Below are 24,867 nucleotides of genomic sequence, written 5' to 3' on the forward strand. Positions count from 1 at the left end.
TCCTCTGTGTGTGTGTGTCTTTAAAAATGTGAAATACTTGAGTTAAAGAATCACAGGTGTGCTCTGATCCTGGCAGGTAGCTCCACTAAAGCTTCACTGATTTATATTAATACATTTTACTTCAGGTATTTTCAGACCGGCAGTGTTTATGATAAATATGCAGCCGTTCATTAGCAGTGTTCGGTGTCTTCCTAAACACCATCACTTATTGTTTCGTTAGACTCCTTCCATATTGAGAGATTTTATAACAACGTCTTGTTACTTTCCGTTGTTATTTAAATACCTTCATCGCTCTGCTGTGTTTACTCGTTTTGGGCACCATGGAGCAAATAAATGCGCGTCTACTTCAGGGACCTTGAAATCCCGGAGTTTGAAGCTTCACATCCTACACAGTGCTTCCCATGTATAATGCAACGCAGCGAGCAGCATGCCAGCCACGTAGTGTAGCATCCACAATCAGGACGGGGAGGTGATTATAGCTATTGTATGGGAGGAAATTAAAATGAGCCCCGGGTCATTACTATCGATCTGCCAGGAGAGAGCCGCAGAGTGGAAAGAAACAGAGAGGAGTAGATGAGGAGGGGAGGAAAAGAGAGTGCCGAACGGGGGAGATGGATGCAGATAACTCCAGGTGTATATGTGTGGGATTATTTTTGTGTGTCTTCAACTGCTGTTACACTTACAAGGTTTTCCGACACTTCTTTTGATCAGCGATAGCTTTAGAATGAAATCTTACATCTTCAGTATGTTTGAATTTGAGGATTTCTGGCAAATTTATTTATCTGTCCTGATTTTGTCATTTTCTTATTAAGTCAAAGTTTAAAACCTTTCTCTCCCTAAACAGGTGGACCTCCATACTCTGAAGGTGCTTACCGGCATTGCCACACAGGGCGCCATTTCAAAGGAAACGCAGAAGAATTACTTTGTTACCTCCTTCAAGCTAGAGGTCAGCACAAACGGAGAAGACTGGATGATCTACAGACACGGCAAAAACCATAAGGTAGGTTCAAACACACGAGGCAGGAGCTGCTAACCGGCGTCGGGCTCCACTGGCATCCTGATGGGAGAGGTGGACGGAAATATGAGATGGATTATATGCAGCAAGAGTTGACCGCAAGCCCAAAATTTAACTGGTGTCTGCAATTACAGCCTTTCCACTGCCATTCAGTTGGCCTCATTTAAGGCTTTATGACTGAGCCAGAACCAGCACGAGTCTCCAGGCTCTCTGCGATATCTGACATCATTGTATGCAACTGCATTTACACTGCACATTCTGCTTTTCCCATCCCATCTGGTTTCTTTTAGTTTCTGGTCTGAGCTCTGCCTAACGTTGACCTGATCGGGGCCGAGTTCCAAGCTGTTTTTCTCAGAGGTGTTAAGGCATGATGTGTCATCGGTGTGCACGCTGCAGTCTGGCCAGCCAGGTAGAAATAAAGCAGACGGCATTAAGAGTCTTAATGGTTGAGACTGCAATTAAAGGAAAAGAACATTCCAGTGGTTTTGGCTGGTTTTTCCATCAGAGGCGTTCTCCCCCTGCCCGTGGTCACACATGTGTGTCCTGCGGTCTAACGCCACGTCTGACTTTGTGCTGTAAACCTTTATTTCTTCATGAACGCTAATGCATGCACGCAGTCACATATGCATGCGCTTTGCTATGAGAGGGAAACAGGAGCTCCAGTCTAACCATGTGGAATTCCTTAGTGGAGATCCCACAAGACTTACAGCAAATGTTAACTCCCACAGAAGTGATGGTGGGATAAAACAGCACAGAAAATAAAAGATGGGGATGATGGATGATTGAGGAAACGAGGGAGTTTCTTCAGTTATATTTACAACATATTGGGCTTAGTTAACTTTTATTTTTAAGGAAAAAAGCTAATATCTTTGGTCATTTGTGTTATGTGGTAATAAACTGCATCTGTTTAACAGTAAATGGAAGGAATAATCTTTTAAATTTCCTGTGGAAATTTGGACTACAATAATAGGAGCTCAAATATGATGTCAAAGTTGATGGTCTCATTAACCGTCCACAAAAATCTAAGCAAAAATAAAAGTTTATAGCTTTTAGAAAACTTCTTTATTTATATATTTTATATTTCCCAGGCATGTGTAAGTGCAACCGATCATATTAGTATCAGTAGGGAACTTGGATAAATATCCAGGTTCAAGAGATGAGAGGCTTGTGATTTTCCTGGGAAGTGTGAGGCTGAGCTGTGGGAGCGAGAGCGTTAATCCCGTAGTGTTCTGCAATCATTGGTTAACATATGCATGGGTTTTTGCGGACCGTGCAACCCTGCACCACGGCTTACCAAAAATGCAGTTCACTCTTTCTCCAAGCCTACCAAAGCTGGACAATAGTGTAATTTTCAGCAGTGAATGTCTCCCTGGGACTGCAGAAGCAAGCATGCTAGTGCAAAGAGCTGGGAGACACAGGCACACCGCACAACTGTGCACTTTTTAGCTATTCTAATTTTTAATATAACACTTCATTATTTCAAGTTTGGATTGAAGCTCATTTCTAATGCTTTTGCATGTTTTATGCATGCATCATTCTCTACTGCAAAGGTATAACTCAACTGCAGATCTTCATTTTTAGTGGCGCTAAAGTAAATCCACTGAATAATGAGCCATCATACTGTCCATGCAGACACGCAGCAGCATCAGCCCAGTTTCACAGTCACATCGGGCAACGAGACAATAAAAAAATCCAATATGCAAAACAGATTAATGTGTCGAGGCTAGTTGCTGGTGTCACTGCGCATAATCCTGCTTGTTTCAGCCATAACCCTGGAAAGCTGTTTGGAGCTGAATACCAAGGGAGACATTGAGTTGCACGTGTGTGTGTGTTAGAGGAGGGGATTGCCATAAATCAGCAGCACACAGAGAAACTCACACATACACATGCAAACCAATTGGTAGGGTCTTTCTATCTGTTTGGCTCCCTGGTGTGCCAGTCTGTGCTGTAATCTGATGGTTCGGCTCAGTGTTGTCCAGCACCCCTTTTAATCCACTACTACACACCACTGTCTCAGTGCCATAATATGGATATTACCCAGATACGTACAAATATTGTAAATGTGTTATGGCAGCGTTATGTTAGATCAGAAAAAAATGGCGGTGTGGATGATGGTTATTTATCTGATGATGAAACGATGATGTCAGCATCTTGTCCTTTCTCGGTTGACACACCTCAGACGGCCAGTCAGCACTGGCCTTGCCCTGCTGACTTTCTCTATCGTCTTTCAGGGTGTTGTTGTGAGTTTGTGTGTGTGTGTTTTATGCTAGAAAGATATAAATCACTCCACAGCAGTGGCCAAGACCTTTTTGGCAGTGTGTTTTATTCTGCAGTTTGTAAAACGCTGCGTCTGCATTAACAGGATAATTCAAGGAAATTGTATTTCATAATTGAAAGCAGATCCTGGATCAGTTTATGCGATGGATCACGGTTTTCCTTTTGTCTCACAGAAGCCTTAAATCAACATGGCTAAGTTATTAATTTTGAGAAGTCGTAGCTGTTTTAGCCATCCAGGAAATAAACAGAAGTGCCCCGACTGTACACCTATCCATCCATCTCCCCTTCTTGACATTTTCATTCACTTGCCTCTTCACTAGTTCTCTCAGAATCTCTTCATCCATCAATTGCTCCCTCCATGTCTCCTCATTCACTCACTTCACATCTTCCTTCGGCCTCTCCTTACACTCTTTCCCCTCTCACAGCGCTCCATCATTCGCTCCCTCCTCCTCCTGTCTCTGAGAAAGTCATCAGGAAATACGCCGGCACGTTTGTGCTGCTTAAACAAATGACTTTTGTGCTTGGCAGCAGCGATGCTTTGGTTTGTGTGCGTTAATCTGGAAGAATTATTGAGTTAGTGTTTTATGGGCAACAGGCATTAAAGCAGGACAAAAAAATAATGAAAGCCACATGGATAGTTTGTTCTTGCAAAACCACCATGCATGAAATAATTAAACATATATAGTGGAGCAAAAACACACCAAACAGCACACGCAGACATGTGAATAGATGCATTTACATCCTCTATCTTTTTGTATATTAATGTTTGTTGCACTTAACTAATCAGACACTTCTTGTGCACACACACACACACACACACACACACTCTGGCTTTAAACATCTGGGAGCCTGCCTGCACGGGCGGTGCTGCTGTCACACAGCATCGTGATGATTTGTGTGATCTGTAATGTATTTGATAATGTCATTAAAGGCCTGTCGTGAACCAGATGGGGCATATGGAATACATGTTAACTTGGAGAAACTTTTCAGGCACAAGGATGGAGTAATATTCAGACTTAATTTGTTCCTATTTGTACTTACAGATACTACCAGAGGAAAAGGGGAATGACAGACAGATGGGAAAATTTTTTATTCTTATTGTGAAGCAGCGACATGCCAAGGTTTAATCGAGAGGTCGTTCACAGATCATTTGAATTTGCATTAGCCACAATACAGATTTGTGCCTGTAACTTTCTGTGTGGTGCGTTGTGCACACGACAAATAAAGCAGCAGTTTTCTGCAGCCCGAGGCCTCGGCGTGAGAAATGATGTCGTCTCAGTTGCAGTTTTTATCTTTAGGAGCTTGAGAACTTCTCTGTATAGCTACATTTGAGCTTGACGTGGGACAAGTGTCATTACGTAGCCCCCCCAGAATTGCTGTAGGCAGACCTGTCTGTGGCCATTACAGCACTGGACCTCGGCCAAGACCAAAACCTCCTATTCCCACTTTAATCTGTGGGAGGGAGGATGGATGGAGAGAGAGGGATGGAGGATGGAGACGTGGGTGGAATGAGCGGGAGAGAGAGAGGGATCGTGATGGGAGGAAAGTGTAGAAAAGTTGAAAAAAATCAGGAAACAAGTAATGGAAAAAAGCAAAAGGTTAGGCTGATAGAGAGAGGAGAGACCGGGCAGGAGGAGGAAGAGAGGTGGGAGAAATGCAAGGTTCATAGGGGAACAAGTGAGTGAAGGAAAGAGGCAGGCAGGGGGAAAGAAGTGTTCATAGGGGAATCGCGGAGCAAAAGAAATAGGGATAGATGGATGAAGCAGGAGAGGGGAATAATGAGAATAGCAGACAAGGGTGTTGACCACAAATCCCTCTGGATAGTTCAGAGGTCTCAGCAACACAGCCTGGAAGGATGTCAGGAGAGGGAAGGAAAATAAAGCGACAGAGTAGAGGGAGGTGAGGGAAAAGCAGAAGGGAGGGCCGGGTCAACGCAGAGCAGGAGAAAAGAGTTTGTGACAAATGAAGAAAGAAAAGCTCAGAGAAAAAGCGAGAAAAGGGACAACAGGGGATATTATGAAGGTGCCGTGTGTCGTTTGGTCTGTGAGATTTGTGCATTGTTCTGTCTCTCACACACACACACACACACACACACACACTCGGATTCAGCTGTCAAAGACAGGTTACCTCCCCGAAGTCTCCGTGTACGCAAGCGTGTGTTTGGCCTTCTTTGATGGAACGAGAGGAGATGGGGGGTGTTTTATTATTTCATAACTCAACGCATGCACACGACGCACACTCGGCACAGACATTTGAATAATTCAGCGTCTGTGGTGGCCCTCTCTGGCTGACTGACTGTGGCTTTGCATGTTCTTTACTTTCCCGTGAGGTGAGCGCACTCGTTTGTCAGTCGCCTTTCCTGTAGTTATTCACTAGATCTGATTCGCTGCCTTTTGCCTGCAAACCAGAATCTGCTACCCAGAACTCTATTGTTATTCAGCGGAGCAGGTGTGTAAATGAAGGAACAAATGGTATTCACTTCATGTCGGCCACCTTTGAGCTTCACTGAGAAATAAAAGTACTATTTGAAGTTTCTCTTTATATTATTTTGTTAAGAGCATTTCTGTTTGCTTTTGTAGGTGTGTGTGTGTGTGTGTGTGTGTGTGTGTGTGTGTGTGTGTTGGAGACAGACAAAGGGGGGAGGAGCATCTGCCCACCCTACTCTTTGCCAGTATCAGCTTCCCTTGTCTTCTTACCTTGGTGGAAACATCAGCCCATTAACAAATGCAGACAGACTCTCTCACACACACAAACACACGCTTAATAACCTGAGCTGGGTTGCAGGTGTAGTCCATTAGCTGATTGTTATTGAAGCCTCTTAGACTGAGACTGTTAACAGTGAATTTAGTTTGGTTTAAGACCTCAGGGACGCTGCATATCCCCTTACACCTCCTCTCTGTGGAGTCTTGCTGCGGAGCCACGACCTGGGAGCAGTTACGGGAATACGAATATTCTTGTTTGTATGCGTGCGCAAACTCACATGTGTGTGTCTCATCTTTGAGATGTTTCATTCTGAAGTGTCCCTGCTCTTAAATTCACTTTATTATGAGACTGACGTGTGCTATCGATCTCTGCAGAGGACAGGTACCCGTCCACACAATGAAAAGTTCACATAGTTTGACTTTTAACAAACATGGCAGCATAAAATATGGCCGACGTGTAGAAAAACATATTAAAATTTTAACAAGCCGGTCAGGTTATAAATATTTATGGGACAATTTCTTAACAGGGGAGGCGCCTGACAGCTAGAATGGATGGCCTCTCAGGTCTCCCTGTGTCCGAGCAGGTTAAATCCGGGTGTTCTGGCTTCCTCCTGCATCACAAAGACATGCATGTTTCTGAACTGATTCTGGAGTGTGCATGGTTTGTGGTCTATGAGTCTTAGCCCTGTGAAGGACGGGCAGCTGTATCCCACATTTTTCCCAATATCAGCCAGGATAGCCTCCAGCTGCCCCGTGACCCTGCAAGTGGTAAAGATACAAGTTCACAGTCCTGATGAAGACAATCAGTGACAGCAGTAGCTCAGCGGTACAACAAGCTGCAGCACGCGCTGCATCCCTGATGACCCTGAACAAAGCTGGTAACTGAAACAGTAACAGAACCAAGTTCGTGTCAAAGTTCGTGTGCACAGCTCAGCGGAGCCAAACACTGTTTCTGCAAATGTTAAGCTGCAAACAAAGCTGCAGGTTAGACTTGCACACAAACATACACGTGTGCAGAAGAATCCACACTCACACGTAAAAGTGTGTGTGTGTGATTGTATATGTGTACACTGAAAATGTTTCAGTGGGCACCCAGGGAAATCAGAAAGCACCCGCCAGCCCCCAACTCCTAAGAGTGAGACTTCATAATTACACTTTTACACAGCGACACACACACACACCCTGACACACACACACACACACACTTGTAATTACAGTCTGCTACCACAATCCCATTAAGTCTTTGGGGCCTGTAGGCATTTTTCCATCATTTAACAGGTCACAGTTTCTAGTATGAATGCTTTTGTAAGGGCATGAGTTCACAGGGGCCGACTTTGTGCTGTACACCCACTGAGTCACGGGTTCAATTCCCAGCTGGCCTAGTGGCCTGCTCCTGTTCTGTTCCAAGTCACAAACTCCTTTCATCCATATTTTGTCACCCCTGACGAGTCCTGCTGTTTAATGGATTGAAGACAGGAAGAAAAAAGTGATTTTAATCTTTTACACACACACACACACACACACACACACACACACACACACACACACATGCACACACCCTGCCCCACGCACACACACCTAAAACAAGGCAAACATCTATAAATGCGTAGCCAAGCAAGTAATTGCAAGGCCTTTGGCTCTGTCGAACAAGGCTTACCGCTCTGTATAATAAACACGCTGTGATGTTTTCAGCATTAATGTAACATAATAGAAAGAGTGTTAAAGAAAAAGAGGCTTATTTGCTCCTGCAATGAAACAACAGCATGGATTATTTTCCTTAAATTTACAGCCGTTTATCATCAGCGAGAGACGAGATAGAGACATCGGAGAGACAGACAGAAACGAAATGATGGGAGGAGAGCAGAAACCCAGCTGTGCTGTCCTGCTGAGAGACCAGCGGAGATGGCTGTTGGCGAGAGAGACGCGATGCTGTCAGATAGACAGAGATATAAAGTCTTGATGTCAAAGACAAAAAGGGTCCTTCTAGCAATGTGCACTTGCATTCAGTTTCCTTTTATCTGAACTTGTGTGTGTTTTCAGAGGAAGTGTGGGGAGTGCAGGAGCTCAGAGGGCACCGTGTGAGAGCAGAGACACATTACATGCATGTGGGGGGACAGTGGTGTCTGCACGCAGTGTGTTAGTGAATGTCATGTGTGTGTTTGTGCATCAGGGGGTGACGGTGTGTTTTTCTTTGTGCTCTGTGCACAAAGGGATTAGAGCTGTTTTCCTGCATGTGTGTGTGTGGTTGAGTCAAGAGGACGTGAGAAGAGGATGCTCTCCCACATACTTACGCCCGTGATTTATTGCACACTGCATGCCCTCAGACCGTGTGTGTGAGTGAACCTTTGCACCCCTTCTCTCCTCCTTGAACAGTCACTTTATTAATTTTGTGGCTTTATGTAATCACGTAGAGGAGAAACATTAATCTGCTGCCTTTTTACCTCACATTAAGTTTCATTAAGTGTTGTCTTGAATCACAGCTGTGGACAGAGCCACAAACTTAACTCCAAACCATAAGATTATTGTTTTTTATCATGCCACGGCTCAAAGAAACTACATGGCTGTATTATATGTGTCATATTTCTACCACTTACAGTCAGGGGAAAAAGAAAGTGCTCACACTTTCACTTGTAAGAGTTTACATATCAGGACACAAATGATCATGTGGTCCTCAGCAGGTCAAGTACATTCAACATCAGATTAATATCAACAATATTAGACTGTGTCGTTGTTTATTTAACAAAAATTAACCAAAAAAGAGAAAAAAACTCAACTCAAATATCTGTAAGCTGATAAAAGGACAATAATTTCAGTTTATTTGGCCAATGTGTTAAAATTAAATTAACAGTTTAAAACATTTGAAGGTTAATCCTGCTGTACAGAATAGCTGGGATTTATTATGTGTATACAATACTGTGCACAAATATTGAGCCGCCCTCATTTTCTGTATATTTTGCAAACATAGATGGAAATACAGCAACAACTGAGTTTGTGCAAATCTCCAGGCTGCTTGAAGGACATTCAGAGCTCTTCTTTGGTTGTTTCTGCCTTTTGTACCTTTCTCTGTCGCGATGATTCAACACTGCTTCAATGATGTTGAGGTTCGAGCTGTCAGTCCATGACTGATAATGTTCCACTGTGTTTGTTTTCACAGCACCGTCAGAGTGTTGGGATCATTGTGCTAAAAAATGAAGCTGTTGGCATTCAGACACTTTCTGGATAGTTTTGCATGTTTGATCAAAATCCGTTTTATCCAAATCTCCAACATCGGTGGATAAAAAGCAGCAGCAGATCATAACAGAGCCTCCACCGTGCTTGACAGATGGCTGTCATAGTGTGCCAAAGTTACAGCTTAAAGCTGGTTCTTTGCTACGTTGCCTGTTCTGTTCATTCCTTGAAATAGATGACTTTTTCATGTGTCAGTGATTCATAGGTCAGGATTAAGCAGCTTAAAAAACAAACAAAAAAAGCATTTCTCTGAAATTGGATCAGGCAAAAGGATGAGACTGAAAATGAGTGAAAAAACAGCCAATGTCCAAAAAACTAGTTTGGAAGACAAGAAGACAAGAAAGTCTGGCTCCTTGGAAACAAAATATAAGTAAAAAAGAGAGATGGCTGAGGACTTTTACACATCGCTGTATGCAGCACATAGAACTGTGACTCTGCAATATCGGGCTGTCTCCCATTATCCTTACTGAGCTCCTGCTCTGCAGACAGACTCCAAACGTCACACGGCTAAATGTTCCTTTCTGTCTGCAGGTTTTCCATGCCAACGCTGACGCCACAGAGGTGGTCCTCAATCGAATCCCACAGCCGGTCCTGGCCCGCTTCGTGCGGATTAAACCTCAGACATGGAAGAACGGCATTGCGCTGCGGTTCGAGCTCTACGGCTGTCAGATCACGGGTAAGACAGATGATGCTTGTTTTCCTGCGGAGTTTCTCAGACTTTCTCGGGACAGGGGTCAATCTCCTCGTGGGATTCCAGCGAAAACACAGAAGTCAGTTTGTCAGTGATATACGTGCGTTACACAGGGTCAGTGCAGAAAAGCTCCCTTGGAGACATTTTCTGGACAGGAGCAGGAATACGTGAAAGGCTTTTCTTTATTTGTATAATCTAATAATAAACAGGTTTGTAATTTGTCCATCCATTAACTCCTATTCATAATTCTATTCACGCCGTCCTCTCGTCTTTTTCTCCTTTTCACATGCACGGTACACACCCACCCTTGTGTGCGGCCGCACTCTTGCCCTTGCTCTTTCATATACATACACCCCTTCTCTGTCTCCCACTCACAGATCTCACACACACACACACTCAGTCCTAATAGAATAATGCTAGAGTGTGATGTGTGGGTGATAACATCAGAGAGTAACAGGCTCTCAGCTTTCATCTGCAGCCCTGGCAAACAAACACGATTTCAACCAGCATAATCAGCTCAATACTATAAATAGATAAAACTTAATTAGACTGTCTGTGTGTGTGTGTGTGTGTGTGTGTGTGTGTGTGTGTGTGTGTGTGTGCGTATATGGTAAAAGACAGAGAGTTGCAATCCATTTGAGCATATCTGTGTGCATGTGTGTCCCGCTCCACTGTATCATTATTAGGTTAGGGCCTCTCTGCTGCCATCGTAGCGGCCATTGAGAGGGACAGATATGCTCTTATCCAGGAGGGCTATTTCAGCACCCACACAAATCACAATCACACTGAAACAATATGATACCGAGTGTGTGTGTGTGTGTGATAGAGAGATAGACAGGGATGTGGAATATATCAGGTATCTTGCCTGTGTTCTTGATTGCCCAATTTTTTTATTTTTTTACTCTATTTTAACACCTGAAATTGCATTATATATCACTCTGCCTTTTTCACTGCTTTCAGGAGTGAGAGCATATATAACCCCCGTTTTTTGGGGCATCGCCCTGCCTTCTGCTCATCCCTGCCACCTCGCGATTCCTGCCATCCATCATGAGAAAAACATTGAGTTTATATGCAAAGTCTTGACACTTTTAAGGCTGGTTTTTGTAACGAGGGATGTCAGAGTTTGATATTTTCGAGGCTCGTGGAGGAGCACAAACTGTTCTGCTGCAGTTTCAGGGAAAATGTCCATAACCTGCTGAAAAAACCCCAAACATACCTGCTAATGGCCATGCAGTATCTTTTCTGAGCACACAGACATGCAGGCAAACACACAGTCAAACACACTGCCAGGGGGAATGTGATAATGCCCTACACAAGCCTATAAAGGCAGACATAAAGCAGTCAGTCACTGACATGTCATTAACTTAAATCACACTTTTATGTCTTCTGCTCTACTTTTTTCTCCGTCTCTCTCTCGTCAGTATGTTTTTCTTCCTCTGTCCTTCTTTTACCTTTGCTGACAGCCACCATTCCTTCCTCCAACATCCCTTCTTTAAATCTTCCCGTCCCTGCTTCATTCAGCTCTTCCTCCCTCCATCGCTTCTTCCTTAATCTCATTTTATTTTAGCACCGCAGCACTTATCAATCATTTATTTTTAGCACCTTTTACTACTTTTCCCAGCAGGGCTTGTGTAGCGTGTGTATTTGTGGAAACTACACACGTGTGCGTCCAGCCGTGTGCGTATGCATCAGCCAGGTAGCGCCTCGGCGCCGTACTTGTGAGACCCCGTTATCAGAAACGGCACAGTGGGAGTTTGTGTTCACCTGTGTGTGGGCGAAACATCAGAGCATACGTGAGAGGAAGCGGGCTTCTGAGACACCTTTACTGTCCGACTGCTGTGTGCATGCGCGTGCATCTCTCTGTGCGCGTGCATTTGAGAGCTGAAACTATTTCTGCTATGCTATCTGTAGAGGTGATATGCTGCACTCCTACATTAAAGGAGCTGCTAAAATACACTGATGCAAGAAATAAGAAACACAAAATAAATGACACGGGAACAACGTTTTCTTCTAGCTAATCGGTTTTCATGTCTGCTGTAGAGCTTGAAGGAGCCATCCAGCCTGGCTGGAGCTGTTGTTGTTTATTGTTGATTCATTATTTACCATACTGAGGCACAAACGTCACGGCATGAAACATTCATCTCCGTGAAGACCTGAAGAATGTCACCATCAATCACCGTCAACCTTCACTGTCAGCCAGCTCTCTCTCTTTCCCACTTGCATCTCCCTCGCTCCCTCTTTCTCACCCTTTCCTATTCACTTGCTGTCTTTTCAGTCCATCTCCCCGTTTGACCTTTTGTCTGTCTCTTTATCTTCTCTTTGTCCTCTAACTCCTCCTCCTCACCTTTGTCTTCCTTTCTTCCGTCGCTCTTTCCCGTTTGTCTTCGTCCCAGATCAGAACTGGTCACTTTGGTTTTTTTGGTTCCATTTGTGTTTTGTCATTATTCATGGCAGTGCCATATTCTGATGCTTGTCGGACTAAAAACCATTTGTCAGTGTAATAAACAGTATCCCTTTGATCTCCAACATGCTTTCATTTAGTGCTTCCATTTGAGACTTCTTGGGCTCAATTCCTCATGAAGAATCCTCTTTGGTAGGCAGGTTAAAATTATGCATCAACTTTGCAGCAGCAGGAAGGCAAAATAATGAAATGGGCTGATGGAAAGCAGCTCAAAGGGGCCGCGCCGCGTAACACACAAGTTGTTGTTTGTGTCACAAACACAAAATTTTGCTCCCAGATTAGATCAAACAGTGTCGCCGAATTATTCCAGACCTGAAAGCGACGTTCATTTATGAAGGATAAAGACAGATGCTTTGGTGTAGCAGGAGCCTGCAGATGGAGAACAGTTTGGACAGTCCAGCATCGTTTAAAGAATCGTGAAGATATCAGATTATGGCCCGTTATATCCAAATTACTGACCAGATACAGTCATGTGCAAATGTGTTAAACTACTCCTTGTGTCTTTGTATTTTGTGTCTTTGTCACTTTGTTACTCGCAGCTTGTCCCAAAATTCAACTAAAGAATAAAGAAATCTCTTTAGTTGGCTCAATCAAAAATAACAAAGTTTGACAGACATGGATTTTTGCACCAACAAGGTGATTCCCAAACTGCTATTAGCTGAAAACTTGGCATATCTCAGCCTGGTGTGCAGTGTGTCCGTACAAATTTAAGAGAACTGGACCAAAGTGGAGGACAAAAGAAGACGCAGTGTGTCCGTGGCAACAGGTCTGATGGAGCGATGAATTCAAATTGGACATTTCTGGTTCAAGTCGTTGTCAGTATGTACGCAGGAGGTCAGGAGAGCGGTCCAACATTGAGTGCCAGTGCAGTGAAGGCATATCTTAACTGAGAAAACACACAGTGGAGCTTGAGTCATGGATGGGTCTCCCCAGAGCCCGGACTGAGATCCTGACAGAGAACATCCAAAGAAGGAAGCCTGGAGAACTGTTCCTGAACAGAAGAAAGCCTGTTTAACGAGGAAGGTGTTCGTACCAAATATTGAATTTCAAGCATTGTACAAACTCCATTGTTGCCCTATAGACTATATATCCATGTATGTTTGCATAACTTTCAATAAATTGCTGCAGTTGTTTCTTACAAGTGACATATAAAGAACCGAGCGCTGTATATTACTCCAGATGATTTCAGATTTTTAGCTTCCGGGCAGCCTCTAATATTGCATAACTAGTTTCATATGCAGCATGAAATTCCCAGCAGTAAACATACAGTGAGCTGTAACAGCAGAGGACAGGAGAGAGCATATCACTGCATCAAACTTTAAATTCATAGAATCAACCATTTAGCACCAGTGTTGTTGTTCTCTGCCGATAATAATGCTGCTTTAATGTTTTTAGCTGCTGACTGATGTTTGAGGCACTGAGTCAGAGGACGGGAATGTTTTCCAAAAAGTTCCCAAACTACTTTGTAATTGCTTTTCTTTTATTAACAAAAAGAAAAGAAATAAGGGGTATCAATGTTTGTTTTGTGCACTGATTATAATAAGCTGGCAGAATAAATAGAAATCATCTTTCCTGCCTTAAGCTTAAGAAAAAATCCTCAGCGGTAGCATTAAGCACTCCTTTCTCTCTGTGTTCTGATTTATCAGATGCCCCCTGCTCAGAGCTGCAGGGCATGTTGTCTGGTTTGCTTCCTGACTCGCAAATCACTGCGTCCTCCATGAGGGACATCCATGGCTCCATGGGGGCCGCCAGGCTGGTGGCCAGTCGATCAGGCTGGTTTCCCAACCCAACACAACCCATAGTTGGAGAAGAGTGGCTGCAGGTATGTCGCTGTAGCCTAACGTCATTCATCTGCTCTGTCTGTTGATTTTTTTAAACTGCATGTGAGGGGCGAGGGGTGAGCTGCCAATCACAAGGAAGCCACGACGTTGACCTGCTTTGTCATAAGTATTTTACTCTTAATTGTAGCATAGTATAGGAACGCACTTCAGTTTATAACGGAGAACACTTGAAACCAGAGACTGAGACCATAAACGTCAGAACATCAGAAAAGGTCGTCTGAAGTGATAAATCAAGCGGGAGGTGGGGTCAGTTTCCCAGGGACTTGTTTTTGCAACTAAAGGAGCCATAAAAAAAAGACACAGCATCCACATCTGTCTTTTATAATGTAATCTACGGTTTGGTCAATCAAATACTGCAGGCCGGGCTTTTTCACACCTGCACTGGCGATCACAACATCCACTGAACCCACAAAATTACTGTAAAATGACACACGTGACAACAGTGTGCAGGGTCTCTAAACACTGATGGAGTTTTCAGCCGTCGTTTAGATTGCATTCGTGAACTGACCTTGGTTGTGAACTGCTATTGAATAGAAAGAAGAACCCATTTCCAAAGCCTGAATCTTATTAAAAGTTCCCCAATGGAAAACCAACGTTTGATTGATTATATGCTCGGGAAAGTCACAGTTGCCACAATGGGCAGGGAATCTGGAAATTGATCGGTTCCATGGCGCAGAGGGTGAGCGAGCAATATTAACTTTGTTTAACTTTGTTTTGTGTGCTGCAGGTGGACCTCGGTGTGCCCAAGATGGTGCGTGGCATTATTACCCAAGGTGCACGAGGCCTGGAGGGCAGTGCGGAGAACAGAGCATTTGTCAGGAAGTACAAACTGGCTCACAGCTCGAATGGCAAAGACTGGACCTACATCACTGACAGCAAGACTGGGTTTGCTAAGGTAGAGGAGAACACACACACACAAACACTCTCCTTGTTTTTGACACAGACGGGGCCCCCTCTGTCCTCTGGTCCGCCGTCACTTCTCACTCATTTGTAGTTTATTTATAGCCGTCTCTCAGCCGAGCCTGTCCCGCCGTCTCCCTCTCTTTCTCCTCGTCTTTGTCTTTCTCGTTCTTGTCATTTTGTGCAAAAAAGCCGCTTTATTACAGCCTCGGCTCCGATAATAATTCAATTTAATCACCTCGCTCCTCATTCTTCGTGCTTCTGTGTCTTCCTCTCCCCGAGTCCTGCGCTCTCCCTCTCTTCGTCTCTCATCCTCTATTTGTCTCTCATGGGTGTTAATTAAAAATGTCTTTCCTGCATCACCACTCAGCACTGCTGGCGTCTGACGCACTGAGAGACGGGCACTTTAAACTTTGTTCTGCTTTCTGAGACTATGTCTTAAAACGCTTTAATAGTACTACTGAGTGCCTGGATTTTCTCCTGATGCTAAAATCCTGTTCTCTCTCATCTGCCTGTCTTTTTAAATGAGCATCCTGGGAAATTCATCTTACGGTTTTTAAAATTTCAGAAATGGGGAACACAGAGGATACAGTTCAATTAATGAAACCAATAGTACAACTTTCACGGCCCACGTTTTTTGAAAGGATCGCTGTAGTCTTGTCTGTATGAAGTTTGTAATAAATCTTGTGCTTCTTCTGCCTCAAAGACGATTTGGAAATCAAAGTAAACATCTTCTTTCTGTTGTTATTTTTGACACATGTCGCTCTGAGCGGGGAAACAATGCTAGTTAGTGTCTTATTTATCAAGACTTCCAGTTTTTTATTGGTTTCTCATCAGGCAGGATAGTGAAATACCAAAATTTGTTTTAGGAATTTTTTAAAATGGTCGATCAGATTTGGGCACCAGGCAAAAGTTTATCACTGACTGCCTTCAAAACGATGTCAAAGAATTTATCATCAAATGCTTGAATGAGCTAAACTCTCAGGTCTTTCTACACCAGTGAAACTGTTTCGTGCTCACCTTTCACATTCTTCCTCTCCTCAGATTTTTGAGGGCAACAGCCACTACGATACTCCAGAGGTGCGGAGGTTTGACGAGATAGTGACTCAGCACATCCGAGTTTTTCCAGAGAGATGGTCGCCCGCCGGGATCGGCATGAGGATGGAGGTTCTCGGCTGTGACCTGCCTGGTAGAAACTACACACAGATGAAATAAAGTTGCATGCATAGATAAATGAACAATCCCACACAGTAGCAGGAATGAAAGTTGAATACATCTGCACATATACGATAAATTAAATGATCTATGAACATATTTCAAAAGCATACACATGCCCTTTAAATCAGAGGTTTTTGTCTTTGTCCTCGTTGTCTTTTTGTGGCTTTGTGCTCTGATATGTAGGTTTTGCATGTGTAGACAGCATGTTCCACTCTACAGCGACACAGTTTTCCTGGTGCAGGATTTTTTTCACTACAATGCCAGATTAAATTAAATGCCAGCTTTAATTCAAGGATTCAAACGTGTCATATGAAACCAAATGTTAAAAGTACTTTTTGGCACCTTTGTCCAGAACCTGTGGACTTTATGGTAAAATGGCTTTGCTCCTTTCTCAGGCTCCTTGTTTGTGGCCTGCTTTCAGCAGTTGTAATGAATGATCAGGTGATCAGCTTGACAATCACATAACATTTGACTTGTTTACCTGCAAAATTGTGTCAGTTGCTTTCACTGTATTTGGGGTTATTATCCATCTGTACTGCCTTCCAGGCAACTTTGCTGTATTTGGTGGAATATGAGCAGGAAGTTTGTCCCTACACTTGAGTGGTTCTTTCTTCTTATGCATCATCAGTAAAGACTGGTGGCCCATCATTATGAAGGGTGCTTCCAGATGGGGTTTGTCTTGCTTTTGATACTGAACACTGGTTTGCACCTCGCGCTGACCCTTCTGCATTTCCCTCTTCGAGTCCTCTGTGGATGATGCACTTGGATAATAACACGCTGACCTCCAGGAGAGTACTGTTTACCCGGCAGTGTTTCTTTATCTATCCTGCGATCATTTGCTGAGCTTTACATGTAGCTGCAATGACTATCGAACTCTTTATGTTTCCCAGTTCAGCTCTTAAGCTCTTAAACTTAATAAAAACTGCACTGTGATCTTTGGTCCTTGCCCCTGTTTGGATGTGAAGAGCCTAAAATTCAAGCTGTGATTTTTAGAGCAACTAAGATAACAAACCTGTGTCTGTGTCCAAACAAACATACATATATATGAATAACTGTAGTATTTGTGCTTGTGTCATGGATTCTCCAACATATCATTGGGGTTAAAGTTAATCATCTTGCTCTGCAGGAGGGTTTTCCACATGTCTGGACAGGGATTAACATGTCTAGGTCATGGGACTTTTACTAATAGTGGCCAGCTGTGTACTTTATTGTGTTCCCAGCCCATTATGTTAGTAGCATGTTGCTAGTGTGTCGTGAAGGATTAGGTGAACTTTGGTGTTTTCCTTTTCCTGTTGTGTTTTTTAATATTTTAGCAGAAGCCGTTGTTCATCAGGAGTGCTTTTTAGTGTGCAGTGTGTGTAAAGTGATGAATGTGGACCATTACTCTATATGCCACTTTACTGAGCTGTGTAACCACAATTTATTATAATATGCTAGCGTTGCATGGACCTTGTTAGCTGTGGCAAGCATTTTTTTCAGCTCGACAGTAATTTAAGCATTAAAGCAATCCATTGTACAAACCTGACACTTTTTTCTTTTGCTTAACTTGAGCAGTAATAATGAGCTGTATAAATTCTCCACTAAAAGAAGCAGAGACAATGGATCCAATGTTATTAAAGCTGGGATATTTGAATGCATGATAATATGATCATGTCCTATAGATAGCCAGTTATTACACAGTAACAGCAGTTAAATCGTGTTTTCATAACTAGACCTCTGTACCTGCTGCTGTTATGACCAAAGTCCTCTCCTTCCCCGTGCTCTCTGCTTCCAGCGTTTTCAGATTTTACTGCTTCAGTCAGGTTGTGACAGGTGAAGACGAGAACAGGAAATGACACGTACCTGTTCCCAGTGGACATGAAGGGGGTTGTTGGCTGCGACCGATGGCTCCAACTCTGTGTTTCTGAGCACGTGTGTGTCCATTTGGGTTTCCGACAGAGAGAGGGGGAACCCGAGGGGAACGTTATATCCCAGATGTGTCAGGCCTAACCAGGAGGCCGGCGATGATGGGAACAGAAGGGCAGCCTCTTCTGTTGTTAATACAGTTTCTAACAACTACCGAAGAATAATGCAGATTACACAGGAAAATCACAGCGTTTCAGTCCTGACATGACACCATCGATGTGCTGCGGCATGTGGTGATTTACATCTTTGCACTCGATACGTCAAACTCTTCATGAAGCCTCTTGAAACTTTTAGTCTTTCCTTCCATGAAACAAGAACAGAGATGTCAGACTCATCGGACATCGTGGGCCACATAAGTGTAAAGAAGTTTAACGACAGTTAATCTCTGACATAATACAACAAAGTGCAAGTTCAACAGTACGTCTCAGTTTTTCTACATGATAAAGAAATGCGGCTGTAGGAAATGAAAGAAATCAGTCAGCACGACTGTTTCAGCTAAAGTGCTGGGAGCTCGTTACCCAGACAGTCCTGTGATTATAAAGCAGAAAGTGTGTAAAAAACAACAAAAAACAAGTGCATTTCTATAGTAGATGGTGAAAACTAGGATTTTTTCTGGCGTTTGATTGGTTATCTGTTAGTTAATTACCTTTGTGTAGTCTGAAAGGCCGTGGGGGACTTTACTGACTCTTTATCAGCAGGAAAAGCTGTGACAATACAATTAAAAGTCCAAAATTTATGCCCTTGGTGGGCCGATTCTGGCTCCCGGGCCTTATGTTTGACACACCTATACTACATTAAATATGCAGTCAAAGCCATTAAACTCCATCTGCTTATATTTAACAGCTTTTCCAGTTAAACCTTTTGGTTCAAGCGTAACACAAATCTAACTACTCTCCCAGTTAACTAACTCATTAATGCCAGGACCCGCCGAGAGCTTTTTTTTGGGCCATAAGAAAAAAGTAAAATATGCATAAACTGAAGTAACATCTGACACGAGCGCACTGGTTATCCTGCTCATAAACTACATGTGTGATAATCGTGCACTCGATATCTGCACCACCATCTCCATGACTGTGGTGCAGATGAACATCACTGCGGTTGTGCTTGCACTGATTGTCTGCTGGTCTGGCTTTCGATGTCTGCGCGCCAGATGTTTGCCTTCTGGTTGTAATCTGCGCATTAAACACGATAACAGTTCACTTCCACTTCACGTGTACAGCACAGCAACCATCCCAACTACAACACACAACCACACACTAAGATAATTGTACGTTAGTGGCTTAGAGCAAGTGAATATTGTTAAATTTCACTTTGTCCGCATCTTAAACGGTCTCCATCCTAACTGATGTGAGGATAACGATCCAAAAACGATCCAGTCATTCCGACCTGTTTCCTTCTTGCTCCTGTGTGTTTTTGTTCTACCCGTTGTGTCAAGTTGTAAAAGAAGATTAAATATTCAACGGTGCATCAGTTTCAGTCCACTGAACACAGCTGTTTACACATAAGTCAGAGACTCGCAGACATTCAGGCCCACGTTTGTCCTTCTCACCGAGCTGACGTGCACACAGTTACCCGTTTTAAAAAAGGATCCTTAATCTTCTTTTGTTTAGCGAAACAAGGAGATGCACACCGACACCCTGAGACTCCCAAGCTTTGCATTGTTGTGACCTTTTCAGGAACATTTCCACGTCAGCAAACATAAACAGAGACAGCTCCACCTACAATTAGGATTCTCCCTTTTTTTCTCACACTTTAGCACAAATAGTCGAGTCGCATCCCGCCTGTCTCAGCGCCGCTCAGGAAATAGTGGGCATGCATTAATGAATTCATTAACAAATAAGCAGCATATCGCCATCATACGTTCTCCAACACAGTCACAAACATTCACACTTATTCCAATTCAATTCAATTCAATTTTATTTATATAGCGCCAAATCACAACAAAAGTCGCCTCAAGGCGCTTTATATTGTACAGTATACTCTATAATAAAACATACAGAGAAAACCCCAACAATCATATGACCCCCTATGAGCAAGCACTTTGGCAACAGTGGGAAGGAAAAACTCCCTTTTAACAGGAAGAAACCTCCGACAGAACCAGTTCTGCCGGAGGTTCCAGGGAACGCATCAATCCAAACTGCCAGTTTAATGTTCAGTTAACACTATTCTCTTTTTCTGGGGACTGAACTTGCGTCTACACTGAGCCTGTTCATGCTCAGATCACAGTTTTTTTTTTATTGAGTCTATGAATGTTAGAACTGCAGAAATCAAGTTTGCTTCCTGGTAGAAACTTTTCAGCCTTCGTCCTTACTGAGATGCTCCACAAAAGTGCATACAGTGTACTGTGGTACTCACAATTACTATAAGACAAAGACAGTGTAACACGCTGTCAGTCATACACCTCGCATCCTCTAAACAGCAGCTTTAACAAATTTAAAAGGAAACTGCTTTTCCATTACTGCCCCTGCGTTGTTTTTATATTTTACAGTGAAGCACGCTGACCTGGCCACGGGGCTGTAAAACAATTTCCTCACATGAGAGAGACAATCTCAGCACACAACTGCAATGAAGAAATCCAAAATTACAGATCCGAGGCTCTAAGGGGGCACGCAATCATGTCGTTTACCATCTCATTATTGTGCCAAACCTTCGGTGCAAAAACAGAAACAAAAGCCAGAATATTATTGCGGGACTCGTTCTAATCATTCACGCTAGCTACGGAGGCAACGTGTAATTTAGGTCTCATAACCCCGACTATTGGATCTGAACTCTGAGCTCGCACGCTGCCAGTTTTGTTCATGTTTTAAATGAGTGAGCTATCAGAACATCTGCTACACTCTCATCTCTTTCACTCCACACCTAGCTGTTGGCAGGCAGGCACGTATGTACACACACACACACACACACACGCGCACACACACACACCACCTGTTTGGCACAAAGATGTGAGTTTGGTTTTAGTTGTGTAAATACATGCTTAGTTTCTCATCACATTTGATAACTACATTGTTATGGGCGGGGTGCTTGAGGAAAATAATGGAGACAATGACAAACACAGACACAGAGTGAAAGCGGCTTTTGTCCGGAGCCTCAGAGTGCTTAATAACAGCTTTATTTTTATTCAGCTGCTGCTGCTGCTGCTCTCGGGATCACGGAAGTCTTAAAATACCGCCAACCAGATTGTGACACAAATTACGCTTCCTTATTATTATGTTCCAACAAAACAGCAATGATTAGCGTGATAGGAGCCTCACTCGTGGCTGATGAATGCTGCTTTTCACCACAGACTGTAAATGAAAGATAAGCATGGCTTGTAGCTCTGCAAGAAGTGCCACAAACATGCTCTCTTTCTCATGGTCAGCAGGGGGCGACTCATAAGAAGTCAATGGGCTCAGATCTTGATGAGTGTCTGCACAGTGTTCATTTTGCAAATTATGATCCCCATTAGATTAAAAAAGGATGAAAGAGCAGCGTATGGCTGATTTGCTGTGACCATGAACTTCTGCAGTTTCTTGGCCTGATCGCCACCGCCTGCCTATCATGTCACCAAGACGACGACGGCATAAATTGCTCTGCTCGCGGCTTCACAGAATAATGTTACATTGGCCTCATGTATCTTTTATGTACGGTTTATGTCTTTTTATTAAAAATATGGACTCTAAAAGAGTGCTGTGTGAAATTCTGCAAGATGTGGGGAAGTACATCAAGCAGGGAGGGTTTGACAGACTGTCCAAAAAACAAAGAGGACATCGTCCTGAGTGAGAAATCCCGGTGCAAATGTGGATCGAATGTGATTCAGAATGTTGTTGGCAAAGCGTACGGCATTAAATTTCCATGTAGGAAGCCTTAACTTTGGCTGTGACTTTATGACGAGTGTTGCAATATGCACAGGCGACTAATGGCCAAGAACTTTTCCTTTGTCAGTCACTGACACGCGGATGGAGTTGGACCGGGAAAACACACATGTCAGTCGTTACAGTGGCACCCTGGAGGGGAACGCTGCTGATCGTCCTTGTTAAAGACATTCTGGAGGTGTTTTCCAGCAAGTCATTCAGATTTAGCCAAGTCTCTGTGTGTGTGTGTGTGTGTGTGTGTGTGTGTGTGTGTGTGTGTCTGTGTGTCTGTGTGTTACGTCCAGCTTTCCTGATCGCATTCACATGTGGGCCATGGCCTGAGTCCAGACACTTTCATGTGATCTGCAGGATGTGTCCTCAGTTACACCCACTGTTCTCTCTCCCTGCTCCTCTTGCCTTTTCTCATTTCACTGAAGAAATGAAAGTGGTTATGAATGCAATGCCGCTTCCAGTAACAATAACTAGTATGCAGATTGGGTAATTTTATGTTTTAATAGTATTCAGATACTGGGAAAGAGCTGCACACGTCACTGTGATTTTTGTTTTTCTAACTGGGTTGTCCAAAGTCTTTTTTAATGGAAAAGCAGAAATGGAAAAAAGGTTTGCGAGAGGTTTTGTGCATGTTTGTGGCTTCTGCAGGTTTCACTGTGTCCTGCCAAGGCTCCTGCAACAAGCCCCTCACCACACCCACACAGACACACTCCATCTCCCCAGAGTCTCCACCAGTTCCCTTCTCTGTTTTTATACTTGTGACTCTCCTCAAACTCAAACTTGTGTCGATCTAATCAGTGCATAACAGACGCAGGTAGTGCACAACTTCTACATAAGAACAGGGATGTAAAAATAAACAGCAATCAATTTTAAGATCCTGAAGGGATAGCTGTTCTAAATGTTTGCACCACACTATGTTCCAAAGTGTCTGATAACACAATGCACCAGGGTGAGCGACAAAAAATCAATTGTCCACCACGGCGGAGAAGCCGAATGCCCTGCAGCTGTGCTCCCGGTTCGGGGTTATGCTTTAGCAAAGACAGAAGGCCAAGTTTGCAGCTCACAGAGATGTTCTACTGTTAAGTGTTGAGCAATCTAAGCTATTTTAACCACACAACAGGGATTTGTTTACTTCAGGACAGCTCAGTTTATCTGTTCCTTCCCTTCCCCTCTCTGAGATATCACACATGGAAACACTTAGGACGCGCTCCAGGTTGGTTGCGGATGCCTGTGTGTATATGCAGGTAGGGCTCCGTGTGCAATGAAAGCTCGTGTTTTTCCAATATAAATATTTAAGTTTGGCTCAGCATGCCTTTCAGTGTTTCTCAAATATGCCTTTCTCTTTTCCCCCTCTGTTTCCTCATCCTTCCATCCATCAAACCATGCAAAAACCCAACTGGAGGGCTACACAATACTGCCCTCGCTCTTACTATATTTAAGGTTTAAAAATGATTTAACTTCTCTTTAGCTCAGTGACGAAAGACAACATGTTTCCCTTGTCCCAAACCGTACGTCCAGCCTATCTTGTGCTGCACCTGCAGTTTAATCCGACCACGCCCGAGCCTAGGAAGGAGACAACAGCTTATTAATGCTTGGTGAGCAAGAAAGCTGTCCTTCTCTTCTTCATAGATCCTAATGGCCTACTTAGCTTAATGGTTTTTTCCACACTTAAATTCATTTTCTCTGTAGCTCACCATGTTTCACTGATGTAGTTACACATTCACTGCCAGCAGCTTCTTTTTATCATGTCAGTTGTTGTCGTACTTGTCTTGACACTTAAGGCTACAATTACAGTCGTATACCTTGTGGTGCTTTGTTGCACAATGGGCTAATGAGCAATTTACTGTCTGTAGTTTCCTGACATGAAGAGTGCTTTTGCTTCTCAGCTGCGCAGCTCATGGCTCTGCCTTTTAACCAGAAGTTTGATTGTTGGCAGCTTTTTAACCACAGTCATGTGCTCAGTTTTTGCAGAAACTCCCCTTTCCTGTCTACTAATGTAAAACCTTGTGGTCCGCTGTAGCGCTTATCATTAAAGAAATAATTTAAAAAAACTATATAATTGGTAGCTTTCTGTACAATGCGCTAATTAGCAATTTAGTCTGGAAATAATACGCTGCTGTAAAGACCTCATTCTCCAAACCACTCATTTACAGAAGAAGGAGTCATAATGAGTTTAAGCCACATACAGTACAAACCAAAGCCACAGCTCTGGGTTTAAGAACAGTTGACCTTCAGATGTTTTCCAACATCACCTGTGATGTGATGTCATGTTCCTTTAGACTCATTGCACAGCACTAGGATCAGATTTTCTACTTTTTTCTGCATCCAAGTATAACGCTCACTTATAGCAGCACACATTAATGTGACGTCTTTAATATTCAGTTTGAATGGAAACTGTAGCAAGTTTATAGCAGTAAATATGAGTTTATGCAGATGATACCTGACACACACACACTCGTTTTCGTATCTTAGTGAGGACATGTCATTGACATAATACCTTCCCTTACCCTAACCCTAGCCATCAAAAATGAATGCCTAATCCCAACCCTAACCTAATGGTAACCCTGACACTAAAACCACATTTTGAGCCTCAAAAATGTCTTCAAACTCGTTGGGACGGGCGTTTTGTCCCCATAAGTGACTGTTGGTCCCCACGAGGATAGTAGCACGGCAATTTTCTGTCCTCACAAGTATGTCTAAACATGTACACACACACACACACACACACACACACACACAGGTTAGCCAGTTTCGTCTGTAAGGAAGGCATGCCTTTCAGTCTTT

The 24,867-nt window shown here is 43.3% G+C and overlaps 1 protein-coding gene across 3 annotated transcripts in view; it reads left to right on the plus strand.

Annotated features, from left to right (window-relative positions):
• The window catches only part of LOC100695821 (neuropilin-2), a 93,027-nt gene that overhangs the window by 37,981 nt on the left and 30,179 nt on the right, over positions 1-24,867 (plus strand). For all 3 annotated transcript variants that reach the window (XM_005450417.4, XM_005450418.4, XM_005450416.4), the window contains exons 7-11: positions 845-1,000; positions 9,754-9,898; positions 14,021-14,196; positions 14,943-15,110; positions 16,160-16,304. In XM_005450417.4, coding sequence (XP_005450474.1) covers positions 845-1,000; positions 9,754-9,898; positions 14,021-14,196; positions 14,943-15,110; positions 16,160-16,304 — 790 coding nt within the window. The remainder of the gene's footprint in view (positions 1-844; positions 1,001-9,753; positions 9,899-14,020; positions 14,197-14,942; positions 15,111-16,159; positions 16,305-24,867) is intronic.

The sequence above is a fragment of the Oreochromis niloticus genome, linkage group LG16, assembly GCF_001858045.2.
Source record: "Oreochromis niloticus isolate F11D_XX linkage group LG16, O_niloticus_UMD_NMBU, whole genome shotgun sequence".
Taxonomy (NCBI): Eukaryota; Metazoa; Chordata; class Actinopteri; order Cichliformes; family Cichlidae; genus Oreochromis; species Oreochromis niloticus.